Source organism: Sinohyriopsis cumingii, chromosome 15, assembly GCF_028554795.1.
Source record: "Sinohyriopsis cumingii isolate HCF-2022 chromosome 15, ASM2855479v2, whole genome shotgun sequence".
In the NCBI taxonomy this organism is placed as follows: domain Eukaryota; kingdom Metazoa; phylum Mollusca; class Bivalvia; order Unionida; family Unionidae; genus Sinohyriopsis; species Sinohyriopsis cumingii.
The window spans coordinates 48237690-48252434 of NC_142975.1; the positions used below are offsets into that span (position 1 = coordinate 48237690).

The following is a 14745-nucleotide window of genomic DNA, read 5'->3' on the forward strand; positions in this document are numbered from 1 at the left end:
TCTCTCTCTCTCCCTCTCTCTCATATGGAAGCTGTTTGGGGATTGTAAGTACACGTATAAGTATAAGGCTGCATTACTCCGTTTCTCATGTTTTAGTCAGGACTCTTTCCATTCTTCTGCTTGAGTAGAGCCTCTGTGCCTCGTTGGTTAAAGCGTTGTCAGAAAGGTACGGATTATATTCCCACCATGCATCGAACCACATCGGCTATTGTAGTGTGACCTAAGGCACTTTATTCAACATGTCTCTGTATCATATAGCCTAAAATGTGTTGATGTGCCGTTAAATACTAAGCCCCAAAAGTCTAAAGACATATGTCAGTGACCAGCAAATGAGATAGGCTGAGTATTATCTGAACTGTTGTCCCAATGTTATCTTTGTCCACTTTCCTGCCAGGTATCTCCTAGCTGGAGAGATGACGTCATAACGTGGTTTCTGTTTATCTTTTATTAATTTTTTAAAATCTGTTTTTGTTTAAGTGTAATAGATTTACCAGGGGTTTCTTTTGAACTCAGTATGTATCATAGGTATGTTATGATTATATGTTGTGCTTTTGGAAAATTCTTCCTATTAATTCATTTTTTAATTTACTTCTCTTTATTTTAATCTTATTGTAAATTGAAAATCACCAATTCGATGGTAAAATATGAAAATTACTGCATGCAAACCTGTAAGTAAATATCTGCGTCTATGTTAATTTGTGCGAAAATGATTTAATTGCAACTTTCGCTCGCATATAAGTGTTGTGACTGGTTCATATCAAACACACACAGTCTCTCTCTCTCTCTCTCTCTCTCTCTTCCATTGTAGCAATCGACCCCACGCTCCTCTGGTCCCGTAACTACTACGCCACAGCTTAGTTTTAACGTAGTAATAGAGTTGACTAGAATTCCGTGTTTGTAAAACACGCATCCAAGTGCTTCCCAGTTTTTACCTCCACCTGTGAGCTTGAGTCAATAGGTAAGAGTTTACCCAATCTCAGATGAGTGTCATTTACCTTTTCATGCCCAATAAAATCTATTTGGTTAGCTGATTTATTGGTTATCTGGCTGATTTGTTCTTTATATGGCCGGTTTAATGGCTATCTGGTTGATTCATTGGTATTTAACTGCACATGGCAATGTTGTGACCCAGAGACCAAATTCTTGGGATAGTAATGGACTCTGGTTTTAACATCATTTAATTTGTTTGTGGTGATAGGGATTAACGCAGTGTTTCAGCACAAGATAGGCTATACCTGGCGGCCAATATAAATGGTGGAGGAAGAAACCGGAAAAACCACGGGAAGAACCAGAGGCTACTGGAATGCTTTCTCACATACCTACATTGGTTGAATCCTAGACACGAACCCACGCAGATTGATGTGAAATGGCAATGATCCATAACGGTGAACGCTTTAGGCCACTCGGGGCCCCAAAATACTTTGTTTTGTTCATTCCCGGTAATGGAGAGTTCATTCGACTTGGGACTAGGGGTGGGGTGCTTAAGGAATGACCCTGCGATGTGGTCCAGACGCCCGGTTCAAAATGTTTTGACAACTGGGTTACTAATCACTGCAGCCAATGTCAGACGTCTGGATTTCTTTGAAATTTATGTGAAATCACTCCATTACCCACCCCCACCTCCAATTCCCACGGGTGAGATCAACAGCTTTGACACTAGCAAAAGAGTTCACTTATGCGCTGTACACGTCGATCGATGAGTTTATTACCAAATCAACATCAGCAACAACAAAATAAATGACTCTTCAGAGAATCAAGTGATTCACAATGACAGAGCCTAATCTCCTGTTAATTATGTCATTTGCTTACTTTTGGACTGGTCCCTATGAGTCAGTATAATGACATCGATGGTTAGGTTTTCAATCTGAAGCAACCAGTCTGTTCTTAATGAATTACTCAATATGCAATACAGCTATAAGAGAACATTATACAAGAATGTTGGGAAAATAGATATATGTTGGCTTAAATCTTTTAAATACAGAAGCGCCAAGTGGATAAAACTTCTTTCTCCGATCTGTTTTGTCAACAACAACAAATTATTTAGTTGGAAGCCCATACGAAACCGGCCATAACCACAACAATATACAAATGTTTTACACGTTATCCAGCTGTGTTCCCCATAACGCACAGCCAAATACAGCTGGTATACCAGTTTTAATTAGTGCTGTGAAATATTGTACTTATGGAGAGGAATATATTCTATGAAAGCGAGAACTGTTCAAATAGGTGTTTCATCTTCAATATATTAGATTGAAACTCGTGCCTAACGGATCATGTTTTTGCGTCGAATGTCAAAACATTCTTGAAATGCTTTTAGAACTATGAAATTATATCTTAACCATTTGCCTTTTAACTTGAACGATAACTAAATGATTGATATCAACCCATGAAAATTGAAAGTCATTCAATATTTCCACTTGTTTACGTATCCATATTTTTATGTATCTGTTAATCGATATATTTATTTATTATGAAAGAAGAGCAAGGATGGTTGAAGATTTCGGTGTTGTTTTATTTGAAGATACAGTGAAAATATCACGCATTTCGTCTCGTGCATTTGACATGCCTAACAGAACGTGACGTATTAAGATATCCATACGCCAAAAATTAAACGTGCCTTCGTAATTTTCAGGTGAGAAACTTATTGTTAGGTGCCTATTTGCGTGGCTAATAATTCAAAATGGCGGACATGATTTTGTTGTTGTTGTTGTTGTTGCTGTAGGGTTTAACGCCATTTTTCAGCACACGATAGGCTATACATGGCGGCCAGTATTAATGGTGGAGGAAGAACCCGGGAAATCCCCGGAAAGAACCACCGACCCTCGAGAAGCTACTGGCAAGTTTTCTCACATATCCACATTGGCCGAATCCGAGACTCGAACCCATGCAGACAGAGGTGAGATGGCAGTGATCCGTAACGGAGAGCGCTTTAGACCACTCGGCCACTCGGGGCCCCTGGCGGACATGAAAGTGCACACGTCGGATGACGTGACCTGAAATAGTTGTTATTAACTGTACTGTTCAGTTTTTTATTCTTTGACATATTTTAGACAGAGCGCGTGACAAAATACAAAACGTCCACTATGATGAAACCAGGAAATGATTTAGGTCTTATTTAATTCAGATTAACTTATATTCACGAGTCTATTTACATACTGGCAACAAAATAAGACGAAAACAAAATTCGTCCACAATGACACGTCCATTTTGGATCCTCCAGTGAAATATTATTGTGGGAACTCAACAAATAAGTTTTGCTTAGTATGGCACATTATCTGCGCTCACATAAATCATAAACATTCTCCGACAGCTGAGTCACACTTCCAGTGCTCGTAAGACCGCAAAAAAAAAAAAAAAAAAAAAATATCGCCCTCCATCCTTTGCGAAAGTGCCGAATCCACCGTACTATTTTTTTGCGACACAATAAATTTTGATATTTTCCCCATGAACTTACAACCAATCACTACAGCTTACGGTGAACGTCCCAAGCTATCTTGTCATTGTTTGGCGAATCTCGTAACTGACTAAACACTCGGGAGACGTTGTTTTACTTGTTACCGGCCTATGGTATTGGTTTGCCAATTTAGGCCGGGTACCAACGAAACAATGAATCCATCTGTTTATCTCTTGGGCAAGGCCTACGTGAAATGTCAAATGAAATAAATAATAAAGATCTATCAACACAGCACATTGACATAAAATAAATAGCATTCAATCATTAACATATGTTGTTATAATTTTCACTGGTATTATCATCTTTTTAGTATTCAAACCAATGTGCAAATAAAAACAAGTGGTTATGCAAACTAGTCAACACCGTTTAGCTAGAAGACTGTTACGCACGGTCCCACTCTTATATTTAAAGTCACAATACCGCCGTTACGTACAAAAACATATGCCAAGTAAATACCAAGTATTTCAGTATGCAGAATATTGAAAGGTATTGGTTCTATACACTTTGTTGGGTCCCAGTGAAACCAGATAATATTGACCTTTCATCGGATTATGATTCACGTAATTTCACCCTTAACTAAGAAATCCGGTTAGTTTTCACATGCGTACGAATTATTCCGATGTTGATCGGCGACATTCGTGGGTCAACTGATTTAAGTTGAAAGCTGGAACACAAGATTTTATGACGTCACCGTTGTAAACATAACAAACTAAGACCATGCAACGATGGATACGGTAAGTGATCCTGAAGTGATACATTATTCTCATTTTGCATTGATATGAAATAGTACTCGGTCTAGCATTTATGAGTACTTTTTTCTTTTAAAGACAAAACTGAAGTACATTATTTTACGAGTCCGTGTCTTATACTTACCAATCAAAATGGAAATCTGTAACAGCTGCATTTGTCTTCAGACCACGTTCATTTTCGAAGTATTCAGCGCATCAATTGGTCACCAATATTCACTCGAGTTGTTTATCTGATACAAACCTTTTCTTCTCAGATCCACTTCAAAGAGCGGGCCTGCCTCTCTTCATTCCCTCTCGAATCATTTTGTTCGCCACGTGCGAATATTGTTGTTATTAGATTAGTCTCTTACGGTATTTGTCGAATGTATAACATCTCAACTTTGGAGCACTCCCGAAAAGAACGGAATCACGAGCATCTTCTGTGACTGAGTTAATTGGTGACACCTCTTAATTCTAAACTGAATATCTGAACGTCGTTTAAACCTAGCATCTTTATTATTTCAAAAGACGGTTTAGGTCAGATAGCTTTTTTTAACAAACCATTTCGTTCCGTCTTTATTATTTCAAAAGACGGTTTAGGTCAGATAGCTTTTTTTAACAAACCATTTCGTTCCGTTCAATATTTAGATATATTGGAAGAATGGTGAAAATTAAGAAAAACTTTGACATTGGAGAAATAAGAGCATTCCCGCGATTCATTTCATCACTCAAACGCATTTTATATCTCCTTATCCTTTATTGTTTTCGTTTCGCTCTGCTAATCTCAAGCAGTGTATCGGCCTTTGTGGAAACGGATTTATCTCCCTTGAGAAGGAAGCTACTTAGCGCCTACAATGACTTCCGGGGACTATGATGTTTAAAACGATTACATTAATCTTTGAAATTAATAAAACACAGAAAGACAATTCTTCAAAAGGTAGCATGATAATTATAATGTATAGTCAAATAGTATAAATGATAAAATTAGTACCATAATGAATTATATTAAAATCGATATGTCTTGTCTGTATGGTTTCAGTATGATTTTTCCATTAAGTTTTATTCCGTTCTGTTTGGTATTTCTACAATTTAAAAGAAAAACAAAAAAAAAACACCGAAACCCATACTTTAATCTGATAACAGTAGTGCTGAAAGACAAGTGAACTGGAGAAATATAACAGTTTTCATTCTTTTCAACAACTTTTGATTATGAACACTAACTCTCGCATTATACTGAGCTACATATACATGATGTTGCCTAAATCATACCTTCTTCACGTGCATTGCTTTGATCTTTGCAAGAAGACTAATTATCATAGCAATGCGTGCTGACCGACAATTATTTAAAGGGGTGTCCATATCAAACGAAATTTCAGTGGATAATATGTTTTTACCTCATCCAGTCTGTTGTTCTTTCTGTAAACATATGAAAGAAAATCAATCTACAACCAGATATACACATCTTACCGAGAAGTAGTATTTACTTTTATACGGAAAAACAATAATAGCTGTCATGGCTTGCTTTAATTTGCATATTTCTGGTTTTTCAAATGCTTACGTTAATAATTTGACAGATTACGGGTATCAACAGTTCTAGAATGCTGAGGTGCCAATATGGTTATTAGCACTAAGTGGACAGAAGAGTTTAAATTAAAGGGAAGTAACATAGTTTCCAAAAAGGCCTACAGTATGAGCTCTACGCATCACTCAGTAGATATATGGACAATAAGGTACGAACCTTTGCATCTGGTGTCTCTTTAACTGAGAATGCTGAAAACATTTGTAAGCATTGATTTTGTTAAGAACCTAACCTCTATGTTCTGATTTATACCTAACACACGCACTTTGAAAAAAAGTGAGTGGCAACATTTGCAAATGGATAAAAACGGACAGTGGTTGATTAAAAGAGGAAGAAAAAAGAAAACGAGGAATCATCTCATGAATGCACTTTTTAGATTTAATATTACAAACGTAGAACTCTTTCATTGAGAATAAAATTATTTGCACACAAATAAAAATTACAATATACAGTCTGTAAAAATACTCTAAAATAGGCAAACGACTAGCTTAAATCAGATCACAATCGGATAAAATGACAGAGAGTTCAAAATTAGAAAAACTTCACCACAGAAAAGTTACAACTACAGAAGGAATGGATGGTAAGCGGATTCTGACAGAAATGATAAAACGATAGACAAATAGGAAGCAGCAGATTCAGACATGAATAATGCAACGATAGACAGAAGGGGTGGCAGCAGGTTAAGACAGATATGATGCTATGATACAAACAAGGGATGGCAGCAGGTTTAGAAAGAAAAGATACAACGATAGACAGAATGGACAGCAGATTCAGACCGAAATGATACAACGATAGACAGAGTGGATGACAGCACGTTCAGGCAGAAATGATACAACGAAAGAAGTGATGGCAGCAGGGTCAGACAGAAAACATAACGGTAGACAGAATGGATGGCAGCACTGTCACACAGAAAATATAAAGATAGACAGAATGGATGGCAGCAGATTCAGAACGAAATTAGGCAACAATAGACAAAATGGATGGCAGCAGGGTATAAGGTTGGGTAAAGATTATGCCTCATTTAATTACGAGTTCAACTGGGACTATTAAGTTTTATAAGGCAGTCAATGGTGTTACTTTATGTTTTACTTAAAGAAAGTCGACAAGTGAAGGCTTTACGAGGCAGTCAATGTGTGTTACTTTGTGTATTTCATAAAGAATATATATATATATATATATATATATATATATATATATATATATATATATATATATATATATTAAAAACTCAGTCGTTTGTCATTAAATTACATCAGATGCCATGTTCATTATATATTAGGAATTTGTACAAGATTGTATATGTTTTAAAATATATACAATATTGATGAAAACAATACCGAAAAGCATTGAAAAGAAATTAATCATAGCAGAAGCTGAATGGAGTAAGCGTACATTTCAATTAGGATGTAAGCGTTGGCTGGCAACAAAGCATCGTCAGAAACTACCAACACAATTCCGCTATGATCTGTAAACTACTACATGGATATAGCACGACACAAAAGCGTATCTCAACCTTGCAAAGACTGAATTTTTATTGAATATATAAGCCAACATTCTATCTAGGTTTTATCTGTACTTAATTTTAAAACGTATTGCAAATATATAAGACACAAACATGTGGTAAAAACTGGACTGACATTCAGTTCAAATCATCAGTACTCATCTAAATGTCCAAGTACGATGACAATGAAACACAAGGTATGTACAAAAGTTGATTCTAGGAAGTAAGATAACATTAAAACACCTAATAGACCCGACAATACTTACAACCTGATAAACTATTCTCCAAAAATGTATTAGCATAAATTCTTACAATTAGAATAGGCAGTGCCCCCATCCCATCCATACCCCCACATTACATGTGGGGAAGTGACGAAGATGTGGAACGACGAACGTACCAAGGAAGAATATAAACGGTTAGAATTTCGTAAAAGATTTAAACAAAGTGAGGCATTATATAAAACGGATTTGGAAACAATCAAATGACTAAGCTTCCAGAAAGAGATAAAGATTTAAAAAAAATTAATAGTTAAAAAGAGCAATACGCATTTTTGTAAAGAATCAAGATGATCTTGTGCAGTAATGCAAAAGCACAAGAGTTTATAAGCTAATATTTTCACGTTAGTCTCAAAGATTACGTATGTCCACAAACCCGTTTTGTTGAAATGTCCAGCAATAATATGTGCAACAATTTGTGTAGACGGAGACGGTTAATGTGAAAGGCCGTCTATATATCTTTGCATGTCTTTTTCAATAATCGTTCACTATATTGATTTATATTTGTCCTTTTATATTTTTCTTTGGCTATAATTTGAAAATTTGATGGAAGCGTAAGTTATACAAAAATCTGTTCTTAATTTTAATTCTTTACGTCTATTATTGTGCGCAACTTATTTTTTCTTGATGCCATTTTCTTTTTTTTTTCTTTTCTCCTTTATATTCCCTGATGTCATGACAACGCTGGAGTTTAGATACTATCTCAATTAATGTGCAAATCTATACTCCGCGTTACGAATGAGTTGGTTAGCCATACTAATATGGTAATGAAACTGACTCTGGTCAGTACACGTACATATCTTGATCAGACTTTTTCAATTAGTAAGTCCTTCGCAGGCGTGGCTTTACTCCTCCTGGCATTAAGATAAATCGTAAACGAAACACGTTTTTCAAGTTTTTCGTACGTTTTGACCGCAGGCAACACACACAGAACCTTAGTAAATGGAGGTATGGCAGTCGGTAATTTCGGAGTAAGTCACTGCACATTAACAATTCGAGTATCATGTGCTCTTCGCCTGAAACAACTCGCAGCCAGTTTGAATTTCGTTCATTGTAAATGAACCAATCACTTGAGGCGATCACCGGAAGAAATATTACTTCACTATGTATGTGAAAATTAAAGTTTAGATTCTTCTTATAAAATAAATGTCCAAAGCTAATTTCAGTTAAATTATAATTTTTATATGAAGATGTGTAATTCAGCTGTTATTTAGTCAACATACGTTTCAGAAAACAGACCAACGGCTATTTACTGCATTTTCACACGAAGTTTGTGCTGATGGTAATGTTTGTATTTTTGTCATTAAAATGGGGAAGAGGTTGCTCCCATTATCTATATTAAATTTCAGCAATACGAAGAGGTTTATTTAGTCATATTAATCCTCGACATGTACTACAAGTATAGTTATTGACGACTTTGTCCACATTTGATCTTTAATTGGAGAAGTCCCATAAAAAGCTTATAGAAGTCAAATGATGAAACTTGTTGACAAGGTCTAAAGCGTCTAGGTAAATAAACAATAAAATGTAGCAACTGTTCCAGGCAATCCATTATCACGGCTGTCAAATGGAGATAAATAACAGTCAAGCTGTGTAAAAGATATTCTTTATAGATAGTATGATAGATCCAAGGGAAATCGATGGTTAAAAATTATCACTTACAGTGTTGTTGCCCCACTACTCAGTTTTGAAACTGATTTATCTTTACATAAATAACTGTATATTCTACGAAATTAAAAAACAACAACATCTGTAGAGACATTTTTGCAGATATCAAGTTACGTTACTTTGGTATTAGTTGACTGTGAAAAAAAAATCAGAATAAGTCATTTATTTCCGTAACTGTCTACTCTCTCCTCCGTCGTTGTCTCGTCCTGGGACGAGCACTTCCGACTTTCTCTTCTCCAGCTCGTTTCTCTATTTCCTCCGCCATTCCGTGCACCTGTTGAAACAAAAGGTTAGGCATTTATTATGTATGGTGCATACTTATGTCCATTACGCATACATTATAGCAAATTAACACTTAAGAAAGGTTTTCTGTTGAACTAAATCACATTTAGCCACGCTAATTGAATTAAATCACATGTAGCCACGCTAACTGAATTGAATCTCATTAGCCACGCGTCTTTTGGGAAGACAATTCAAAGGTTGTACTGGAAATTTCAAAGGTTCCATGCTCTATTTTGGTAAGGACTGCCATCAGATCATATCTAGATATATGCATGTCATTTAAGTTAATTTTAGAAACATTTTAATTCAAGGCTTCTTAATTTAATTTGGAAAACAATCCTTTCATATATCTTGACGAGTGGTCGTCTTTGGCTTTTCATCTGGAAGTAAATGTGACCAACGTTTAAAGGACAAATGTACTTTCTATCTATATACAGCTGCAGTTCAAACCTTTAAGTTACGAGCTCTGTCCTATTATACCTTGTTGAATGCTTTTTGAGAAAGAGTCGTCCAACTGTTTTCTACAATATTATACACCGGACTGGAATCTATTGCAAAAACATAATTGCAGACTGTGCGAAAGTTTATCAAAATGTATCGTTTTATTTGTTGGGGTTTTTAAAGGAAAAAAACATGAAAACATCAAGTGCTGACATACGTATTCTCAGTAAACAAAGCCTAAGTTTACGTTATGGACACGTTCTTGTATATGCGGAGTCTGTACCTAATTCACGTAACATATATATTTGGTGTGGTTTATGAAATGTTGAATTATATGTACCTACCAACCGCTGCATAGTCCAGCTTGTCAGCACACTTTATCATCAGTTTCATTCAGATGGGATAGTATTGAGAAACGCGCATTTTAATTGAAAGTACATGTACAAAATAAGTCATCACTATTGAAATTCTTTGGGTGTATTTTACCATAGTATTTATATATAACTTGAAAGCCGGTGGGGGGAGATACCCTAAGAATAAATGAAAATTTAAACGATAGCGCAGGACTAACTTACCCAGACGTAAAAAGTAGCAGCTCCAGCGCTAACGAGACGAACTTGCTCAAGAGTGAATTCTCGTATCAGATCTCGTGCCCCAAGGGCGACATCTAGTGGGACTGATTCGATCTTGAACTCCCCTATTTGTCTCTTAATTGACTCCTTACCCGTCTTTCCGAGTGCAATCTGGATATTTTTCCATTCCTGTCAAGAAAATGATATATTAACATAACGAATATTAACAAAAGAACATATGTCTAGTAAAATCTCATTATAATACCATTAGTTATGATATAAGATACATTTAAGGACGAAATATCGCTCGGATTGAATTTACAAAGTCTTAAATTGACCTTTGCACCGGAATATTTCTCATAATGACTTTTATAATACAATGAGCTTTACGACGAATATTCCTCATAATGACCTTTATACCGGAATATTCTTCATAATGACCTTTACACCGGAATATTCCTCATAATGACCTTTACACCAGAATATTCTTCATAATGACCTTTACACCAGAATATTCTTCATAATGACATTTACACCTAAATATTCCTCATAATGACCTTTACACCAGAATATTCCTCATAATGACCTCTACACCGGAATATTCCTCATAATGATACATTCTTTTACAAAGGCTTGAAAAAGAAATAATCTATACATTTGTTCTCCTATGCATTGTCTGTATTTCGGGTTTCGCATTTGCTTGCCAAGCTTGTAATGCCCTGTTTGATATGGATATCTTAAAGCTGGATTCAATGAATGCTTAGCAATTTAACCGCTAACATATTGTATATTTATATTGGGTTAAAATAATAATATGTATTCTTCAATATTGTAAACTGGCAATTAGTGTATCCGGTTAATGTCTCTGCACTCCCATTATTATGGATTTGACATATTTCGGCATAATAATGTTGATTTATGTTGTCTTAGTGGACTTACCAATAAAAGATAACAATTAAAGATTCTAAACTTTATAATCGTCCATTGAATAAAGTAATTTCCAAATACAGTTGACTCTCGTTGCAACGATTTCGTTTGCCCCAAGCCAATTTTGTCGTTGTATCGATTTAGTAATTTCTCATCATGTGTTATGTTTTATTGAACACATTATGCAATAACGGAGTGAGAAAAATGTAAAACGGAAAGATCGTATGCTGTGTGAATTGTCTCAAAGTATTCAACTGAAATTAATAAATATTCCTGGCGTTTTTCTTACTGACATAAAATAGTAGCATACAATTAAAAGGAAAACAGAGATTATAGTAACATTTTCTTAAAGTAGTAAATGTACATTCCAATAGATTTTCCATCTCGTTTAGTGAAATAAAATCATTATTATGTGATATACAAGTAATCTAATACACGCATGAATGATAAAAAAATTCAATCATGTTTACTTTATTATGAACAATTGTGAATAAAGCATGTGAAAAATTGAGATTGCACAGAATTTCCTAAAATGAGCACACATCAACGTGTAGTTATTTTATAATACAGTAATATTGAGATAATTGTATAAAAAAGGTCATGGAACGAACAGTGCAAAACTATTTTTTAATTAACCTAAGCACTCTCAGCTTTCAGTGAGTCTTTGTCGAACACAGTTACAAAAAAGACAAATCAAAATAAATAATTAACAAAAGAAGAAGTTGATTTATCAAACATTAATGGATTTAATAAAAGTATTATTTCAAACTTGTGAATATCATGCCTAAGTTCTAAGATAAATAGTATTTGACCGTTTAAATCCATAGAACAGGTTTTGAAAATAATCGGTATAGAAACGCGATATACAATCTTTCCGGTTTTGAAAATAATCGGTATAGAACCACGAAATAAACTCTGTCAGGGTTTGAAAATAACCAATATGTCAACACGAAATAACCTCTTTCAGGCGTTGTATTTAGAAAGAGCATAGTGTTTTGTCACCGTATTCAACTATCATCAAAATGTTCAAAGACAAACGTCGAAAATTAACGAACTTCATAAGACTATCTACCCTTCATGGATAGTTCCACTATTTGTCCAACGCTCCATCCACACTAATTGCATCAGATAAGTGTTGCCAATTTTTAATTGTTTCATTTATATATGCTCTATAAAAAAGAAATCAAATCACAAGATATGAAGTAAATCCAATTTATGTTGCGGAGTTTTGACGGTAATAAACTGCCAGTTTGTGGTCCCACTAGCTGCATGTGTTATATTAAATAATGAAATTACTCACGACATACCATAGGTAATGAGGTAAATGTTAGCACAGAAGCAATATACGTCTCTGGAAAGGCTTTGGTCTCAACCGAATCAGTCGAGAACAAAACACGCGACTTTATTCTTCCGATTAGGAGGTGTGGCAGCAAAAAGACCTTGTGTAAGAAGGGTATTTGAAAATCATATAACAAGCATTTTAATGCTGTCTGCAGACAAAACAAAATGCTTCATAAAACCTTTATTCATTCACTACAAACATTTTTGTTAAACTGACTTCAGCCAAAACCTACCTCTGTCTCCTCCTCCCAATGTCCCAAGAGAAGCAGTGTAGCCTTCATGACACAGTGGACAGCGGGAGGTGGATTCTGGTAGCCCCTTATTTCCGCAATGGTCCGCTGGTCTAGTGCCATTATTGCATGTAGAAGCCTCTGGATTGTCTTCAACCGGTCCAATAGCGCCATGGCCGCCGCGAGCTCGCGTGGCAGGCGAGGCTCGTACCGTTTCTTCTTAACTTCATCTATAGCCGCCGTCAGGCGATCGTAATTCTTTTCATCAGTTGCTTCAATTAATTCTGCAGAATAAAGTTGACAACATCTTACGCAAATGGAAGAATGGTATATGGGACGGTCAAACTTGGCTCACTCTCAACGAAATACTATTTATGGAGATTTAAGCTGGACGAATACTAATTGCGACCACTAATTTCAGCAGGTATAGATGCAAGAAAGCAACGTTGTCTTGAAAACCAGTAGGTATGGTACGTTGTTTGAAAAATCCCCCAAGTCGATATGAAACACCTAAGTTGTAATAGTTTCAGTGAATACTCTGGGTCACGTAGACATGCAGGTTTATACTAACGTTTTAAGATTCTAGGAAGGGACAATATACGGGAACAATAAAGCTTGTTCCGTCTGAAATTTGAAATATACATTATCTAAAGTAAACAATACGATTTACGCAGTTTTCATTTAGTGTTCATTTAGTTTTCGTTTAGTTTACATTTAGTTTTCGTTTAGTTTTCATTTAGTTTTCATTTAATTTTCAGTTAGTTTTAGTTTTACACAACACTGTGATACCACAGATTCAATCTTTACATTGCTATCTCGAAATTTGAATTAAAAGAATCCGACAAACAAAAGCACTTTCAACGCAAAATCTTGGTCAAATATTTTAATACGAGCGAAAGCACTGCACATTTCGATTCACTGGAGCAATAAAAATGAGCGAAAAAGTGTTAAGGTAAACAATATCAGCGGGTTAGAGAAACGGCAAATATTTACATCAGTTACTTAATGTAATTTAGAATATATTTTTGACGACCTACAACTGAAAGTGCCAATAACCACATAAAACTAGAAAATGGAAGAGTCTGATGAATTAATTAAAATCTGAGATTAAACAACATTGCGTCTACAACTCCACCATCATGACTGTACATAATACTTTGTACGTTTCTTGATTACCTAAAACTAATGCAAATTTCCATGTTGTCTAATTATGTCTGTTTTAAACATTCTCCTCACCATGGAATGCACCAAACTGACTATTTAAGTTGAAACAATGTATGAGTTCAATGAATGGTCTGCTTATACTAAATAAACAGAAGAAAAGCCAATTATTTTGATTTAATCTTGAATGTTTGTTTGTTAGAGGAAATCCGTTACCGAAATCCAATGAACTACATTTGACGTTAAATGTTTTGAAAGAAACTGAAAATTACAACCAAGGAGTTTAACAATTCCAATCAAAAGGAGCACATTTAACATGTGTCAGCGAAATTTTTTAAATCCTGATCAGATATTCTAGTCCTCATCTTTTGTAAGTGCACAGTTTCGATCGACACAATCCATCATGGTGCGATATCTTGGAATAAAAAGTTTTCTTATTCATTATATCAACAATTTTTATTCTGTGTCATTTTCTCGGACATAACACGTTTCGTTTTACCCTATCTCGACATCTAACTTGAAACCTATTTTATCTTTAAAATGACAGCGAAAAAAGAAAAAACGAATAACGTATAGCGAGAATATA

At 35.2% G+C, this 14745-nt stretch overlaps 1 protein-coding gene across 2 annotated transcripts in view; it reads right to left on the reverse strand.

Annotated features, from left to right (window-relative positions):
• Positions 1 to 6121: 6121 nt before the first annotated feature.
• The window catches only part of LOC149781758 (hillarin-like), a 31944-nt gene continuing 23320 nt past the window's right edge, over positions 6122 to 14745 (reverse strand). For both annotated transcript variants that reach the window (XM_089935888.1, XM_089935887.1), the window contains 3 exons: positions 13002 to 13282; positions 10504 to 10689; positions 6122 to 9479 (listed from right to left, as the gene is read on the reverse strand). In XM_089935888.1, coding sequence (XP_089792014.1) covers positions 9384 to 9479; positions 10504 to 10689; positions 13002 to 13282 — 563 coding nt within the window. In that variant the 3' untranslated portion in view covers positions 6122 to 9383. The remainder of the gene's footprint in view (positions 9480 to 10503; positions 10690 to 13001; positions 13283 to 14745) is intronic.